At 39.6% G+C, this 14,434-nt stretch overlaps 1 protein-coding gene across 1 annotated transcript in view; it reads left to right on the top strand.

Annotated features, from left to right (window-relative positions):
• The first annotated feature begins 6,542 nt into the window (after positions 1-6,542).
• LOC139318072 (cytochrome P450 2J2-like) overlaps positions 6,543-14,434 on the top strand; it is a 42,679-nt gene continuing 34,787 nt past the window's right edge. Inside the window, exon 1 of the mRNA XM_070945322.1 lies at positions 6,543-6,716. Within this exon, the coding sequence (XP_070801423.1) occupies positions 6,543-6,716 (174 nt within the window). The remainder of the gene's footprint in view (positions 6,717-14,434) is intronic.

Below are 14,434 nucleotides of genomic sequence, written 5' to 3'. Positions count from 1 at the left end.
GACCAACAGTCCCTACTCACAGTCACTCATGCTCTAGTCCCGTGATGGCGAACCTATGGCACGCGTGCCACAGGTGGCATGCAGAGCCATATCTGTGGGCACGTGAGCATTGCCCTAGCTCAGCTCCAGCTCGCATGCATGCGCTGGCCAGCTGATTTTCGGGCCTTCCGGTCCCACTGGGAGTTGGGAAACAAGCCGTTTCCGGCCTCCGGGTGGCCTCTGGGTGGGTGGGGAATGCAGTTTTTGTCCTCCCCAGGCTCCAAGGAAGCCTCTGGAGCCTGGGGAGGGCGAAAAACACACGCATGACCCCTGCTTTTGGCACGCGATGGCAAAAAGGTTAGCCATCACTGCCCTAGTCACTTCCCATCTTGACTACTGCAACGTGCTATACATGGGGCTGCCCTTGAACAGCATCCGGAAGCTCCAGTTGGTGCAAAATGCAGCGGCCGCATGGTTTTGTACGGAGTACACATGTATTATTTCTCCTGCAGGAGCTGCATTGGTTGCCGATTTGCTTCCAGGTTCAGTTCAAGGTGCTGATTGTTACCTTCAAAGCCCTTCATGGCTTGGGACCAGGTTATCTGAGGGACCGTCTATTGCCGGTCACATCTATCCAACCCATCAGAGCGCAGAGGCAGGAAATGCTGTGGGTCCCCCATCCCCTAGGGAGATACACCTGCTGGGACCCAGAAGAAGGACCTTCTCTATGGTGGCCTCCTCTCTCTGGAACATCATTCCCCCAGAGATTAGAATGGCCCACACTCTAATACTCTTCCGGAAGGCGCTGAAGACTTGGTTCTGCCAGCGGGCCTGGGGATCTCAGAGCAAGATGGAGCTCATTAAATGGCTCATGTGATCTGCTGTCGCCAGGGCAGGGGGTAGGAAGTGGAGGGTGATTTTGTTATATTGTACTAATTTAATTTATTTGATTCTTTTTGTTAGTTTTTATTGTTTTAAATGTGGTTTTATATTCTGTAAGCCACCTTGAGTTGCCATGGGTGAATAGGCAGCAATATAAATTCAATAAATGAATGAATGAATGAATGAATGAATGAATGAATGAATGGATGAATGAACAAACAAACTCCAAACTATTTTTTTCCATCCAACAGCCTCCAGATATCATTTTGTCTCCATTGCTTGGTTAATCCCAGGTCCTGTTTATAACTGGGCCTCATGAGCATGCTTATGGTACCTATGCCATCAGATGACCCTATGCAGTGCCAACTTTGTTACATTATCTGGATTTAAAATAAATAGATACCTAAAATATTAACAAAAACATGAGTTACAGAAGATAAAATAATTGAGTGGGAAAACTGGCTTTCAGTTTGCATAAAAGTTTAAATATTTGTGTATGATTATATCTAATATTTGTGATATCGTATCATGTTAAAATTAAGAAAGAGTTACTGCTTGATAGAATCTGTGTGATAAAAATGAATATATTCTTCCAAAGACTAGCACTATTTTAAAAAATACTATTTATTTTTTTATTTGTCAAACAAAAATTATAAATTCAAACAAGCATAATCAGAAAATTAAAATGTGACAGAGCGGATAGACATGTTAGTGCACTTACGCATGTCCCCTTAGGGGCTTCTTAAATATGGAGTGAGGTGCAAAGAAGTTAAACTAAATTTAAACTATGAAAGTTAATGGCTGAGACAACTGAATCAGGTAAGTATTCCAGATTTTTGACAATTCTGTTACAAAAATTGATTTTTTTACAATCGTGTTTAGAGCAGTTTACATTAAGTTTAAAGAATAGGATAGGATAGGATAGGATAGGATAGGATAGGATAGGATAGGATAGGATAGGATAGGATAGGATAGGATAGGATAGGATAGGATAGGATAGGAATATTCTTTAGAGAGAAGGGAATTCTGTCAGTTTTTGGCAGGAAGATTTTAGAGGAGGGAGTTGGCTGGAATCCTGAAAGGGGAGGGGAGATGGCAGAGGGTCAGGTGAGTGAGTGAGCCTGTGATCAGAGGGGGTGCCAGATGCAACAGAGGTGAACTGATCCAGATGAGTGACCAAGCCAGTGAACAGAGGGGCACCAGGCACCCCAGCAGACAGAACAGAACAGAACAGAACAGAACAGAACAGAATAGAATAGAATTCTTTATTGGCCAAGTGTGATTGGACACACAAGGAATTTGTCTTGGTGCATATGCTCTCAGTGTACATAAAAGAAGATACGTTAATCACGAATCATAAGGTACAACACTTAATGATAGTCATAGGATACAAATAAGCAATCAGGAAACATTATCAATATAAAGCAGTTGTCCACACACATTACATTATGATTAAAGTGAAAAGAAAGTCATTTACAGGCATGTTACTGTGTACAATTTTATATGCAATACCTAAGTTTGACTGCAAGCATCACAATTCTAAATTATCCATATCAAGAATTTCAAGCCCAGCAGCATAAGGTATGCTATTATGGACAGAAGATTTTTTTTTTGTATACTTCTAAAGCAACAGACTCGCACTGAGTTGGCAACATTCACAGGCTTGTATTCCTGGTTAGAGAAATTATGAAATGAATTACAAATTTATGAGAGTGTTCCTAATCATAGCAACTGCCTTCCTTCATCTTAAATTTAAACTTTACTTAAACTTTTTCCACTTTATGTTCCCATGACTTTATGGATACAGGTAAGTTGTATTTTTTACATAATGACCAGTGGATTAATTTGGCAACTCGGTCATGTCTAGCTTTGTAATCAGTTTGTGCGATTTTGCTACATTCACATATTAAATGTGGAACAGTTTCGACTTTGTTATTGCAAAGTCGGCAATTTGGATTGTCAGTGGATTTTTGTATCTTTGCTTTCATGGCATTAGTTTGTAGTGCTTGTTCTTGAGCAGCGAGCATTAAACCTTCCATTTCTTCCTTGATGGTTCCCATCTTAAACCATGCCCATGTAAAGTTGTCATCACATTTTCCTTCAATGTTTTTCAAAGTGCTGTCCATGCAAAGCTTTGGTTTTCCATCTATTTAATAATCTGTCATCCAGCTGTTTTTCCTTATATTCTGCCTTTGTTTCTGTTGTTTTTATAATGTTCTCCATTTTCACAGCCTGCAGCAATTTTTCTGTACTTTGATTCTATTATTATTATTATTATTATTATTATTATTATTATTATTATTATTATTATTATTAAATTCTAATCCCCATGTTACCTATCTTCTTAGTTTTTAGTTTTTAATTAATCTTCCTTAAGTTTAATCATTTTGTATTATCTTTTTATATTTTTATCATTCTATAAGCTGCACAGCATCATTGCGATAGTGAGATAGGCAGCATATATATTTAATAAATAAATAAATTCTAAATGGCAGAAATTATTCTTCACTTCAGTAGCTTCTTTGCAAATTCTAAGTCTGGTTGTTCTACTGTTATTATTAGTTTGGACATCTTTATGTTTAATTCTAATCTCATTCTTTTTCACTGAGTTTCTGGCTTTTATTAGTAGAGTTTGCAACGCAACATACTAGGCTATAGTTGACTTCCATGGAGATGGTGATGTATGAGGCTGCATGTTTGTCAGTATCACATCATACTTTTTCAATTTTATACCATAAACACTGGAGTTGGAGTTTTTATTGAAGCATTCAGCATTAGCCTTAGTGTTGGTTTGTCTATGATAAGCTAAGTTATTGCAGAAGTATGATAGACTGATGGCAAACTATATACACTAAATGTGGAGCGCCTAATATCTTATCTCAGAAAAAATATATATTTTAGGTCTCCTAACAATAATACAGGCAGTCAATTAATAAAGCTGAAAACATGTATTGAAGGAAGGTGGAAGAATTATTAAGAATAAAACAGTAATGAGAAGGATGTTATTAAATTATGTAATTATTAATAAAATAATTAAATTATCATTGACTAGGATTAGAGACAGCTATTCCTCTGGAATAGCAGAGGAACATCAACAGGAAGGAAGCCAAGTCAAGTTTACAGATTTTTTTTTTTTTTCTCCAACAAGACATCATTTAATTCTCCTTTAAGCAATGCCTCAAATTAGAGAAAAATCACAAAACTGGATCTCACTTATTTTGGCCGTATCATGAGGGGAAATTCACTGGAGAAAGCAATTATTTTGGGAAGAGTTAGTGGTACAAGAAAACCGCACCAAAGAACACCATGGCTGGACACCATCAAAGTTGATAGCAGCCAGAGTATAGAACAACACAAAGAAGTTGTACAAGATCAAAAGGTGGGGAGAGACCTGGCCCATGGAATCACCAAGCGTCCAAAATAACTGAATGGATAACATCATCATCAATTAGAGATCCTACTGTTCTGTCTTCCCATGACTGATTATTAGAGCTCCATTGTAAATTTAATAAAGCCAATCAAAACAGGAGTAAATCTAGCCAGGAAACTGGCCCTCATGAATCAATAATCTTATGTAATGACCATGAATAAACTTCACATAGAGAGGAACCAGATTACTCTAAGAGTATGGAGATTTGAGAATATAAATTTGGAAATTCACTCTAATACATCATTAAAAATAGGCATGCTTATATTAACAGATATATTTAGTAAACAACAACAGGATTTAAATAACCTTGCCTCCAATTCTTCTTAGCAGAGTCTAGTGATTTACTACTAGAGCTTGTAAATTCTTTGTGTTTTTGTGCAGGTTACTGGTATTTCTTCTTCCAATTTTAAACCATGCTCATCTTCTTCCAATAAAGCTTTTCTTAATACATATTCAGCATGTAAATTGAATATATAAGAGGAGAGTATATAGCTTTGTCTCCTTTGCTAACCTGAAGTCAGTGAGTTTCACCATATCCTGTCCAAATTGAGTTTCTCTGCATTTCTGGCCTTTATACAAGTTCCTCATGAAGACAATATTCTGGGATTCCCATTTTTCCAAGCACATTGCATTGGTTGACATGATCAATACAATTGAAGGCCTTTCTATAATCAATGAAATATATAATTTTATTTCTGGTATTTCTTTGATGTTGTTAATTATCTATGGTACATCAGCGATGTACATTCTTTTCTTCAGTTTTTTCTAAACCAGCTGGCATCTCTTTTTTTTTCCATATAGGGCTGTAATTTGTGTTGAATGATCCTAAGCATTATTTTGCTACCATGTAAAATTATTTGTAATTATAGTTTGTACATTCTTTAAGTCGCCTCTGTTTGGTATTGGAATGTAGATTGACCTCTTCCAATCTGTTGGCCACTGTGTCATTCTTCAGATTCATTGGCATAGTAGGTTAGAAATTTGATTTAATATTTGAGATTATGTGTGTGTGTAATGTATATATATAGATTTATATACTGTATATATGTGTGTGTACATACACACCCACACACGGATATAAATTCAGAATATCTAAAAGGACAGGTTGCAGATAGATAATCCAGGAGGATGTGGAGAGACCTGGCCCATAGAATCGCTAAGAGTTGGATACTACTGAACAGATAACATCATCACCATTAATCCAGGAAGTCTAACTATGTTGTTGCTAAGAGCTAACTTGATGGCACATAATGATTTAAAATATCTTTTAAGCATTTACTGCTTAAAAGATATTGATCTTCCCTATCCTCATTAATCCATAGACATCAACAGGGAAAGCCATCTGACAATCTCATCTCATCAATATGGTAGAGATATTATCTTATACATCTCAACCCCAGGCTACCTTGGAGAAACACTGAAAGTCTTGTTTCAAAGTCTAGAGGCTGCAGGGGAGAAACAGGTTGAGATATAACTCTAGTAGGAAGGGGTACCTATAGATTTAGAGGTCAGAAGATTCTGGGACAAAACCACCTCTATAAAGGGTTGTTCTCCTTAGACTAGGTTTATAATCAGGATGTATTTGCCATGCCAAATTAACGTCTATCACATTGCAGAACCATGATAGCCTCAAAGTTGTGAACTGAAAGTTATATCCCAGAACTGTTCAATAGTTTGAAATCAATAGAAGTCAATCTTGTTTTCAGGAGTGATATCAAACAAGGCTGACAATCGCAAGTATCAATTACATAAATATAAAACCAGACTGATTAGGAAATGGTAGGGGGCTACATAGTAAACAACCACAGACATTACCCGAAAACCTAAGATATAAAAATCATTTTATAGATATTTCAGAGTGTCATGATGAACAATAGAATACATTGGAAATAAAATTCACTTATATCAATTTCCCATATCCTATAGTTGCACATAAACAATATGACTGATAATTGACCACTTGCAAAGTCAAGGTTGTGACCTTTGGTATTAAACATCTCGTCATAATTGTCATCTTTGACAATTAATTTTATCTCAAACATCCGTAGAGAATCACATTCCTGGGCTTCTTGACTGAGGTGTCAGAAGGTGTCTTAATAAGTAGAGATATATAAAGGCTGATAATAGAAGAACAACAAAGAGAAAGAAGGAACAATATCTCAAAAGAAACCAAGTAACCGACAGAGAAGAACTTTTTCCGCAAAGGGGATATAGCAGATATTTCAAACTTAAAGAGTGAGAAGGCAATATAATGTTGCAACAACTATTATTTGGGATCTTTATGATTCCATACAGGAGTCTTTGCTTTTTGAAAAAGTTCTGCTCATGCCAAGGCAAACCTTATCCACCAGGACCTTTTCGGCTTCCTTTCATAGGAAGCCTCTGGCGTCTTGGGATTAATTTGTCAGAGACGACATTCAGAAAGGTAAGTATTTTCTAAATACTTGCTCCATCAAGAAGCAGAGGAGGAGGAGGAGGTGCAAAGCTTTAGAAAGAAAGAATTGTTTTCATAGATTCCATGTAGATGCTACCTTTCTGTGATACAGTACTAAATGATTAGAATAGAATAGAATTCTTTATTGGCCAAGTGTGATTGGACACGCAAGGAATTTGTCTTTGGTGCATAGGCTCTCAGTGTACATAAGGAGAATAAAATACATTCATCAAGAATAAAAAGATACAACACCTAGTGATAGTCAAGGTTACTAATAAGCTATCAAATTGTACTAGGAAACAATAAAAACAATATAAATTGAAAGATACAAGTAATATAGTTATAGTAATAAGTGGAAAGAGATAGATCCTAGTAAGGAAGAGAAGAAGAATAGTAATACAGTGTTAGTAAATTATTTGACAGTGTTGTGGGAATTAATTGTTAAGCAGAGTGATGCCTTCGGGAAAAAACTTGTGTCTTGTTGTTCTGGTTGTCTTGTTGGGTTGCAGAGCCAAATCAGACAGTTATGGAGGTGCAGATGACAGACTCAATAATTCCTCTGTAGAACTGGATCAGCAGCTCTTTAAGCAGTTTGAGCTTTCATAAATTTTTCATAAGAAAAATCATATCATGTTATGTTTTACCATGGCTGTTCACTGCCCTGAGTCCTGTTGGAGAAGGGCAGTATACAAATTAATTAATTAAATAAATAAATAAGTAAATAAATAAATATGAAAAAAAATCACAACCAATCAGTTCAATACTTATTAATCCGTTTCAAAAAGGCTGTCTGAAGAGGAAGCTTGAACGTTAGAAAAAACATCAAGATGAAGGGAATGTATGATTGCTTAATTAGAGAAAAAATAGACTAGTTTTCACTGGGCATGTTCCTAGCAAAATTAGAGAGCTATCTGTCTGGTATATCTGGATTCTACACTTTCCAGATTCGGCAGTTGATCTGACAACAGTTTTTGAAAGAGTGGATTTCATAGGCTCGGCTTTCCCTCATATCTGAAAAAATAAAACTATTCAGAAAGGGAGTCATATTCCTCGCAATAAGGGGAGTTTGCTAGTGGAACCGAGGGAGATGGTGAACTATCTAGTGGATGGTCTTGAAGCAGCAGACAGACAGCAATTGGAGATATTGAAATTCTTCTTGAACTAAGTAGGGAATGAAACTTGATGCCCTCAGTGCCACGTTCCAATTTCACATAGCTGAGTCTGCATAATGTCCTGTGTTATCCCTCCCTCAAATATGTAATTGAATGGGCAAGACTTGCCATGAAAATGGCTATGTTTCTCTTTTTTCCCTTTTTATTTTACTTATAAATCTTTATAACAAGATAACGAGAGGTGAGGTGGGTAATATAATGTGAATGGAATGGAATGGAATGGAAAGGAAAAGAAAAGAAAAGAAAAGAAAAGAAAAGAAAAGAAAAGAAAAGAAAAGAAAAGAAAAGAAAAGAAATGCCAGTTTGGTGAAGTGTTTAAGGCATCAAGCTAGAAACTGGGAACTGTGTTTACGTGTTTACTATTAAAATTTCCATTGTGCTGTAACTACATAAGAAAAAAAACCAGGTTACCGCATATTACATATAGAAATTTATTTAGATAGGCGTTAGCAGAAACAACAAAAATAGAAACTGGATGCAAAATGGAAGCAAATCAAAAACTGGATGCAAAATGAAAGCAAAAATTGAAAGAAAGTTAAATAACAACACTGGAAGAAATAATGGAATATGGCCATGTTATGACTGTTGGTATTTTGATACCATCGACCATGGTATCATGTTGCGCCGGCTGGAGGGACTGGGAGTGGGGGGCACTGTTTTGCGGTGGTTCTCCTCCTATCTCTCCGACCGGTCGCAATCTGTGTTGACAGGGGGGCAGCGGTCGACCCCAAGGCGCCTTGTTTGTGGGGTGCCGCAAGGGTCGGTCCTCTCGCCCCTCCTGTTCAACATTTATGTGAAGCCGCTGGGTGAGATCATCCGTGGTTTTGGGGTGGAGTTCCATCAGTACGCTGATGACACTCAGCTGTACATTTCCACCCCAGACCATCCCAATGATGCCTTGGAAGTGATGTCCCAGTGCCTGGAGGCCGTGCGGGTCTGGATGGGGAGAAACAGGCTTCGACTCAACCCTTCCAAGACCGAGTGGCTGTGGCTGCCGGCGTCCCGGTATAGCCAGCTGACGCCATCGCTGGTTATTGGGGGCGAATCATTGGCCCCCACAGAGAGGGCCCGCAACTTGGGTGTCCTCCTGGATGCGCGGCTGTCCTTAGAAGGGCATATGACAGCCGTGGCCAGGGGGGCTTTTTGTCAGGTTCGCCTGATACGCCAGTTGCGCCCCTTTCTGGACCGGGACTCCCTATGCACGGTCACTCAAGCACTCGTCACTTCTCGTCTGGACTATTGTAATGCTCTCTACATGGGGCTCCCCTTGGGGTGCACCCGGAGGCTCCAACTGGTGCAGAATGCGGCTGCGCGGGGGATTATGGGAGCGACGGGGCGCTCCCATGTGACTCCTCTCCTGCGCGAGCTGCATTGGCTTCCGGTGGACTTCCGGGTGCGCTTCAAGGTGTTGGTGATCACCTTTAAAGCGCTCCATGGCTTAGGGTCAGGGTACTTACGGGACCGCCTTCTGCCACCAATAGCCTCCCACCGGCCGGTTCGCTCCCACAGAGAGGGCCTCCTCAGGGTGCCGTCGGCCAAACAATGCCGGCTGACGACCCCCAGGAGGAGAGCCTTCTCTGTGGTGGCACCTACCCTATGGAACAATCTACCCCCAGAGATACGAGTGATCTCCGACCTCCGGATTTTTCGTCGGGCCCTAAAAACTCATTTTTTTCAGCTAGCCGGTCTGTCCTGATTTTAGGGTTAGTTTTAAATTTTTTAACATTTTAATATTTATTTTAATTGACAAGTTTTAAATTATGAGCCAAATTTATAAATTATTTTAACTTTATTTTAACTGTGATGTTTGTATAGATGTTTTTTATCTGGCTGTTCACCGCCCTGAGTCCGAAAGGAGAAGGGCGGTATAGAAATCCGAATAAATGAAATGAAATGAAATTAAGGGTTGACTAGCGCAGGGTGCTTCTCACTTCATTCAGGGACAGTTAAGATTTAAAAGGAAAATATATTCTCTGGTTCAACATAGTTATCTAGGTTATATCATATTGATTGGGATTATTTTATTTTATATACACAGTATATTTAATAATCCAATGGTGTTGGATTGTAGAGAGTTCTCTGTGGAAATCATCCTTCATGTTCAAATACTGGTGTCTGAATATAACTTTGTGTTGTTGTTGTTGTTGTTGTTGTTGTTGTTGTTGTTGTTGTTTTAATTTGATTTATATGCCGCCCTTCTCCGGAGACTCAGGGCGGCTTACAATGTGCTCAACAATACCCTTCATCCTTTTGTATATTTATATAAAGTCAGCTTATTGCCCCCACAAACTGGGTCCTCAATTTACCTACCTTAGAAAGGATGGAAGGCTGAGTCAACCTTGAGCCTTGGCGAGATTCGAACCTGCAGTAATTGCAGGCATCTGGTCTTAATAACCAGCTTAATAACAGGGTGCCTTAGACCACTGTACTACCAAGATCTACTATCTAGATTCATTTGCCATTCCAAAAATGACAACTTGCTAAATCGTAAACTGCCAACCCCATTCTATCTTTGTCTAAAAACTTATGTAAACCCAGGCATGGTATCAATAGCAGGTATTCTATTAATTTAAACTTCAAATGAGTTGAATAAAAAATTGAAATATAGTGTGGTTTTTTTTAAAAAAAAAAAAGATGGTAATGATGTGATTTTATGAATTGAGGCTTTTTTTATAATAGATAAAAAACAAATTATTTACAGTAAGAGAAAACAAAATATATTTGCTGGGTAATCTTTACTTTAAAATCAATTTGTAGTGAAGGACTTTGTTTTCATTGTATGGTTAACTACAACAGTTAAAATCCTAAGAAGTGCATGCACTCAACTTTCTTTAGATTGTTGTTATTGTTTTGATTTAGTATGTTTTGCAAATCTAGCTGTTTGTAAGAAAATGAGGTAATTCAGTAATAAATGTTGGGGGTCATTGCAGTCAAAGTGTAACTATACCAGAGATGAGAAAGCAGTAGGCACTGCACATTTAAAGAGAAAAAATGTTATTTTTCCTTCCACCACCACCTCTCCCAACTTTCTCTCCAATCACCATTCATATTTGGTGACTTGAGAGATCTTTTGGAAGTGTGGTCTTTAAGAATGGAAGGAGGGAGGGAAGGAAGGAAAGATTTTTCAGCCATCTTTACAAAGCCTGAGTATGATTTTAATGATTTCACTCAATGTAGCAATATTCTTCCTACTGCAGGATTTCTTAAAATAGTCATTAAATCTTAAAATGGTAGATAAAGAGATCTCTGGACTAATCTCCAAAGGTGCTTTAAAATATCCTGTACACTCATAGGAAATAAAAACCAAAGTGTTGTTTAACCCAAATAAATAGTAGTTAAGGTGCTGGATCAAAAGTTGAGAAACCAGAAGTTCTAGTCCTTCCTGAGGCACAGAAGACATTTGATGACTTTGCACCAATCACTTTTTCTCTTGGCCAAATTTAGCTTACATGTTTATTGTGATACAAACAGGAAAAGGATTATATACCCTGTTTCCCTGAAAATAAGTCGACTGCAAAATAAGCCCTAGCATGATTTTTCAGGATGCTTATAATATAAGCCCTACCCCAAAAATAAGCCCCAGTTAAGATTGTCAGCCAGACAAACATATTTAGTACCGTATTTCCCTGAAAATAAGACCTAACTGGGAAATAAGCCTTAATGTGTCTTTTTGGAGCAAAAATTACTTAAGACCCAGTCTCAAAAGTCATGGGTGGAAACTAACCAAGGAGAGAAGCAATTTAGAACTAAGGAGTTCCTGACAGTGAGAACAATGAATCAGTGGAACAACTTGCCTCCAGAAGTTGTGAATGCTCCAACACTGGAAGTTTTTAAGAAGATGTTGGATAACCATTTGTCTGAAGTGGTGTAGGGTTTCCTGCCTAAGCAGGGGGTTGGACTAGAAGACCTCCAAGGTCCCATCCAACTCTGTTATTCTATTCTATTACTTTCGGGGAAACGCGGTATATATTGCTTTGAGTTGTACAAAATAAAAGTGAGATGTAAATTAATCAAACAAATAAATACATTGACTCAGAATTATATCTGACTACACTGCTCATTTCAACTATCATTCCGTTGAACCAAATACATGGGGTTTGGTTGATATGCTAGTGCAGTAGAACTAAAAGCATCTCTATTTGAAAATAAATGACGTAATTTGATGTTTTTGCCACAGATATTCCTATATTCCAAGTTTTAAGAGATCTGGCAATCGTGATAGAAATGCCATTTTGTGGGTGGTGCCTCATATTATGTTCTCTTAAGAGTTTATTAAAGGGATTGATATCTTTCTAATATCATCAGTGGCTTAATTTCTGGGCCAATCAGATTTTAGGGCAGATTTTAAAAGCAGTGTTTTAAAGAGAGATTTAAAAGTAATTGTCAGGTTTCGGTTCTGTCTTAATTGAATTCCATTATCAAGCGCAGAGTCTACTAATAAATCACTTTTTATTAAGCACAGAAATAGCCGACATACCTAACTCTAATTGCTGCCAAACTGGCTCCTCCGACCAACCCCCTCCTCTTCCGCTCTCCAGCCCGATACCCCCATTGGCCATCATGCAAATCCATCTCTACGTCCCGGCACGTACTTCTCACAGGAATGTGGCCCCCACCCTCGTTCCCCAGGAAACCCTATCAGTTGCAAGCAGAGAACTAGGTAAAAGTTCATCTCAGCAATAAATCAGCACTTCGGGTCTTTGCTTCATGTCTTCATGTCAGAACTGGAAGAGAGCCTAATTTGGAATGCTGACATCCGGCCCCTCTCCCTTCACTTCTGCGACATCACCTATCCCATAGGGAAAACACAAAAAGATTAGTCCCATCAGCCCGTCCCTGGCTGTGCACCTCCCCCTCCCGGCTTTCCCGGGTGGTCTGCATGGAATTTTGCTATAAGGCGATCAGCTTGGATGTTTGCACTCTTCACCCAGGAAGCCTCTGACAATGGGTAACCCTTCCATTTAATTAAGTACTGAAGGCGCCCCCTGTGCCATCTTGAATCAAGAATCCGCTGCACTTCGTAGTGCGTTTGGCCCCCAACAACCAGGGGTCCAGGGGGTTCACGTGGCGTTGGCCTTAAAGTAGACCCCACTACAGGCTTTAGAAGGCTACTGTGGAAAACGGGGTGAATCTTCCCCAAAAGCCGTGGCAACTGCAATTGCACTGTAACGGGGTTGATTATTTTTATTATAGGAAATGGTCCTATAAATTTTGGGCCCAATTTCCTGCTCGGGAGTCTAAGTCTCAAGTACTTGGTGGAGAGGTAAACTTTCTCTCCCAGCTGAAATGGTCTTTGGGGAGTTCGGTGCTTGTCTGCTTGGTCCTTATAGGATTGAGCCGCTTTTGCCAGCGCCCTCTTAACATTTTCCCAAGTTTGTCTCAACATTGCCATCCAGTCGGTCAAACTGACTGAGGAAGGGGGCTCCCTAGGGTATTCTGGCATGGGAACAAAATCCATGCCACTCACTATTTTGAACGGGGTTAGCCCCGTGCTGCTGTGGACAGCATTATTATATGCAACCTCTGCAAAAGATAGGAGGTCTGCCCAATTGGACTGCTGGTAGTCGACGTAGCATCTTAAATACTGTTCTATCATAGCGTTCAGTCTTTCTGCCCCCCCATTGGTGCTCGGGTGAAAAGCTGAGCTGAGCCCTTGGGATGAACCTATGGATCGTAGAAACTCCCTCCAGAACTTTGCTGTGAACTGGACCCCTCTGTCGGAAATGATTCTCCTGGGGACTCCATGTAGGCGGTAAATGTGCTTCAGGAACAGTTTGGATAACTGACGGGCTGAAGGCAGTCCACTACAAGGAATGAAATGTGCCTGTTTGGAGAATAAGTCTATTACAGTCCAGATCACTGTATTTCCACTGCTCCTCGGTAGGTCTACTATAAAGTCCATTGCAATCTCCTCCCATGGTCTTGTTGGCTCAGCTACTGGTTGCAACAGTCCAGGTGGGCACCCTGGCCTTGTCTTCATTGTGGCACAAATGGTGCAGCTTTTTACATAACTGTCTATGTCCTTTCTCATATGTGGCCACCAGAACTGCCTTCGTACTAGGTGCAAAGTCTTTAGGAACCCGAAGTGTCCTGCTGGTTTAACATCATGGCTCCTCTTGAGAATTAGGATGCGTAAACTTTGTGGGACATAGAGCTTTGTCCCCCTCCAAGCTAGTTCATCTCTTTTTGTTAAGAGATGTTGATTGTCCCGATACCAGGGGTCTGTTAGCATTTCATTTTTTAATTTTGCAGTTAAGTCGCTAGCAAGTTGGCCTTGCTGGTCACGTCGTTGCCGTCTGGTGATTACTTGGGCTGCAGCTTGGGTGGAGGGGATGATGGCATTCACTACCTGCTCCCGCTCACTGTTGTATTGGGGCATCCGGGAGAGGGCGTCAGCCAGGAAATTTCTCCCTCCTGGGATGTGCTTAAGCTCGAAATTGAAACGATTGAAGTATTGTGCCCACCGCACTTGCCTGGGAGACAGTTTTCGTGGGGTTTTTAGGGCCTCTAGGTTTTTATGATCAGTCCAGACTTCAA

This window comes from Pituophis catenifer, unplaced genomic scaffold, assembly GCF_029215685.1.
Source record: "Pituophis catenifer annectens isolate HBS135680 unplaced genomic scaffold, rPitCat1.0.hap2 SCAF_6, whole genome shotgun sequence".
NCBI lineage: Eukaryota > Metazoa > Chordata > Lepidosauria > Squamata > Colubridae > Pituophis > Pituophis catenifer.
The sequence above is the reverse complement of the archived record's forward strand: the minus strand, read 5'-3'. Positions and strand labels throughout refer to the sequence as shown.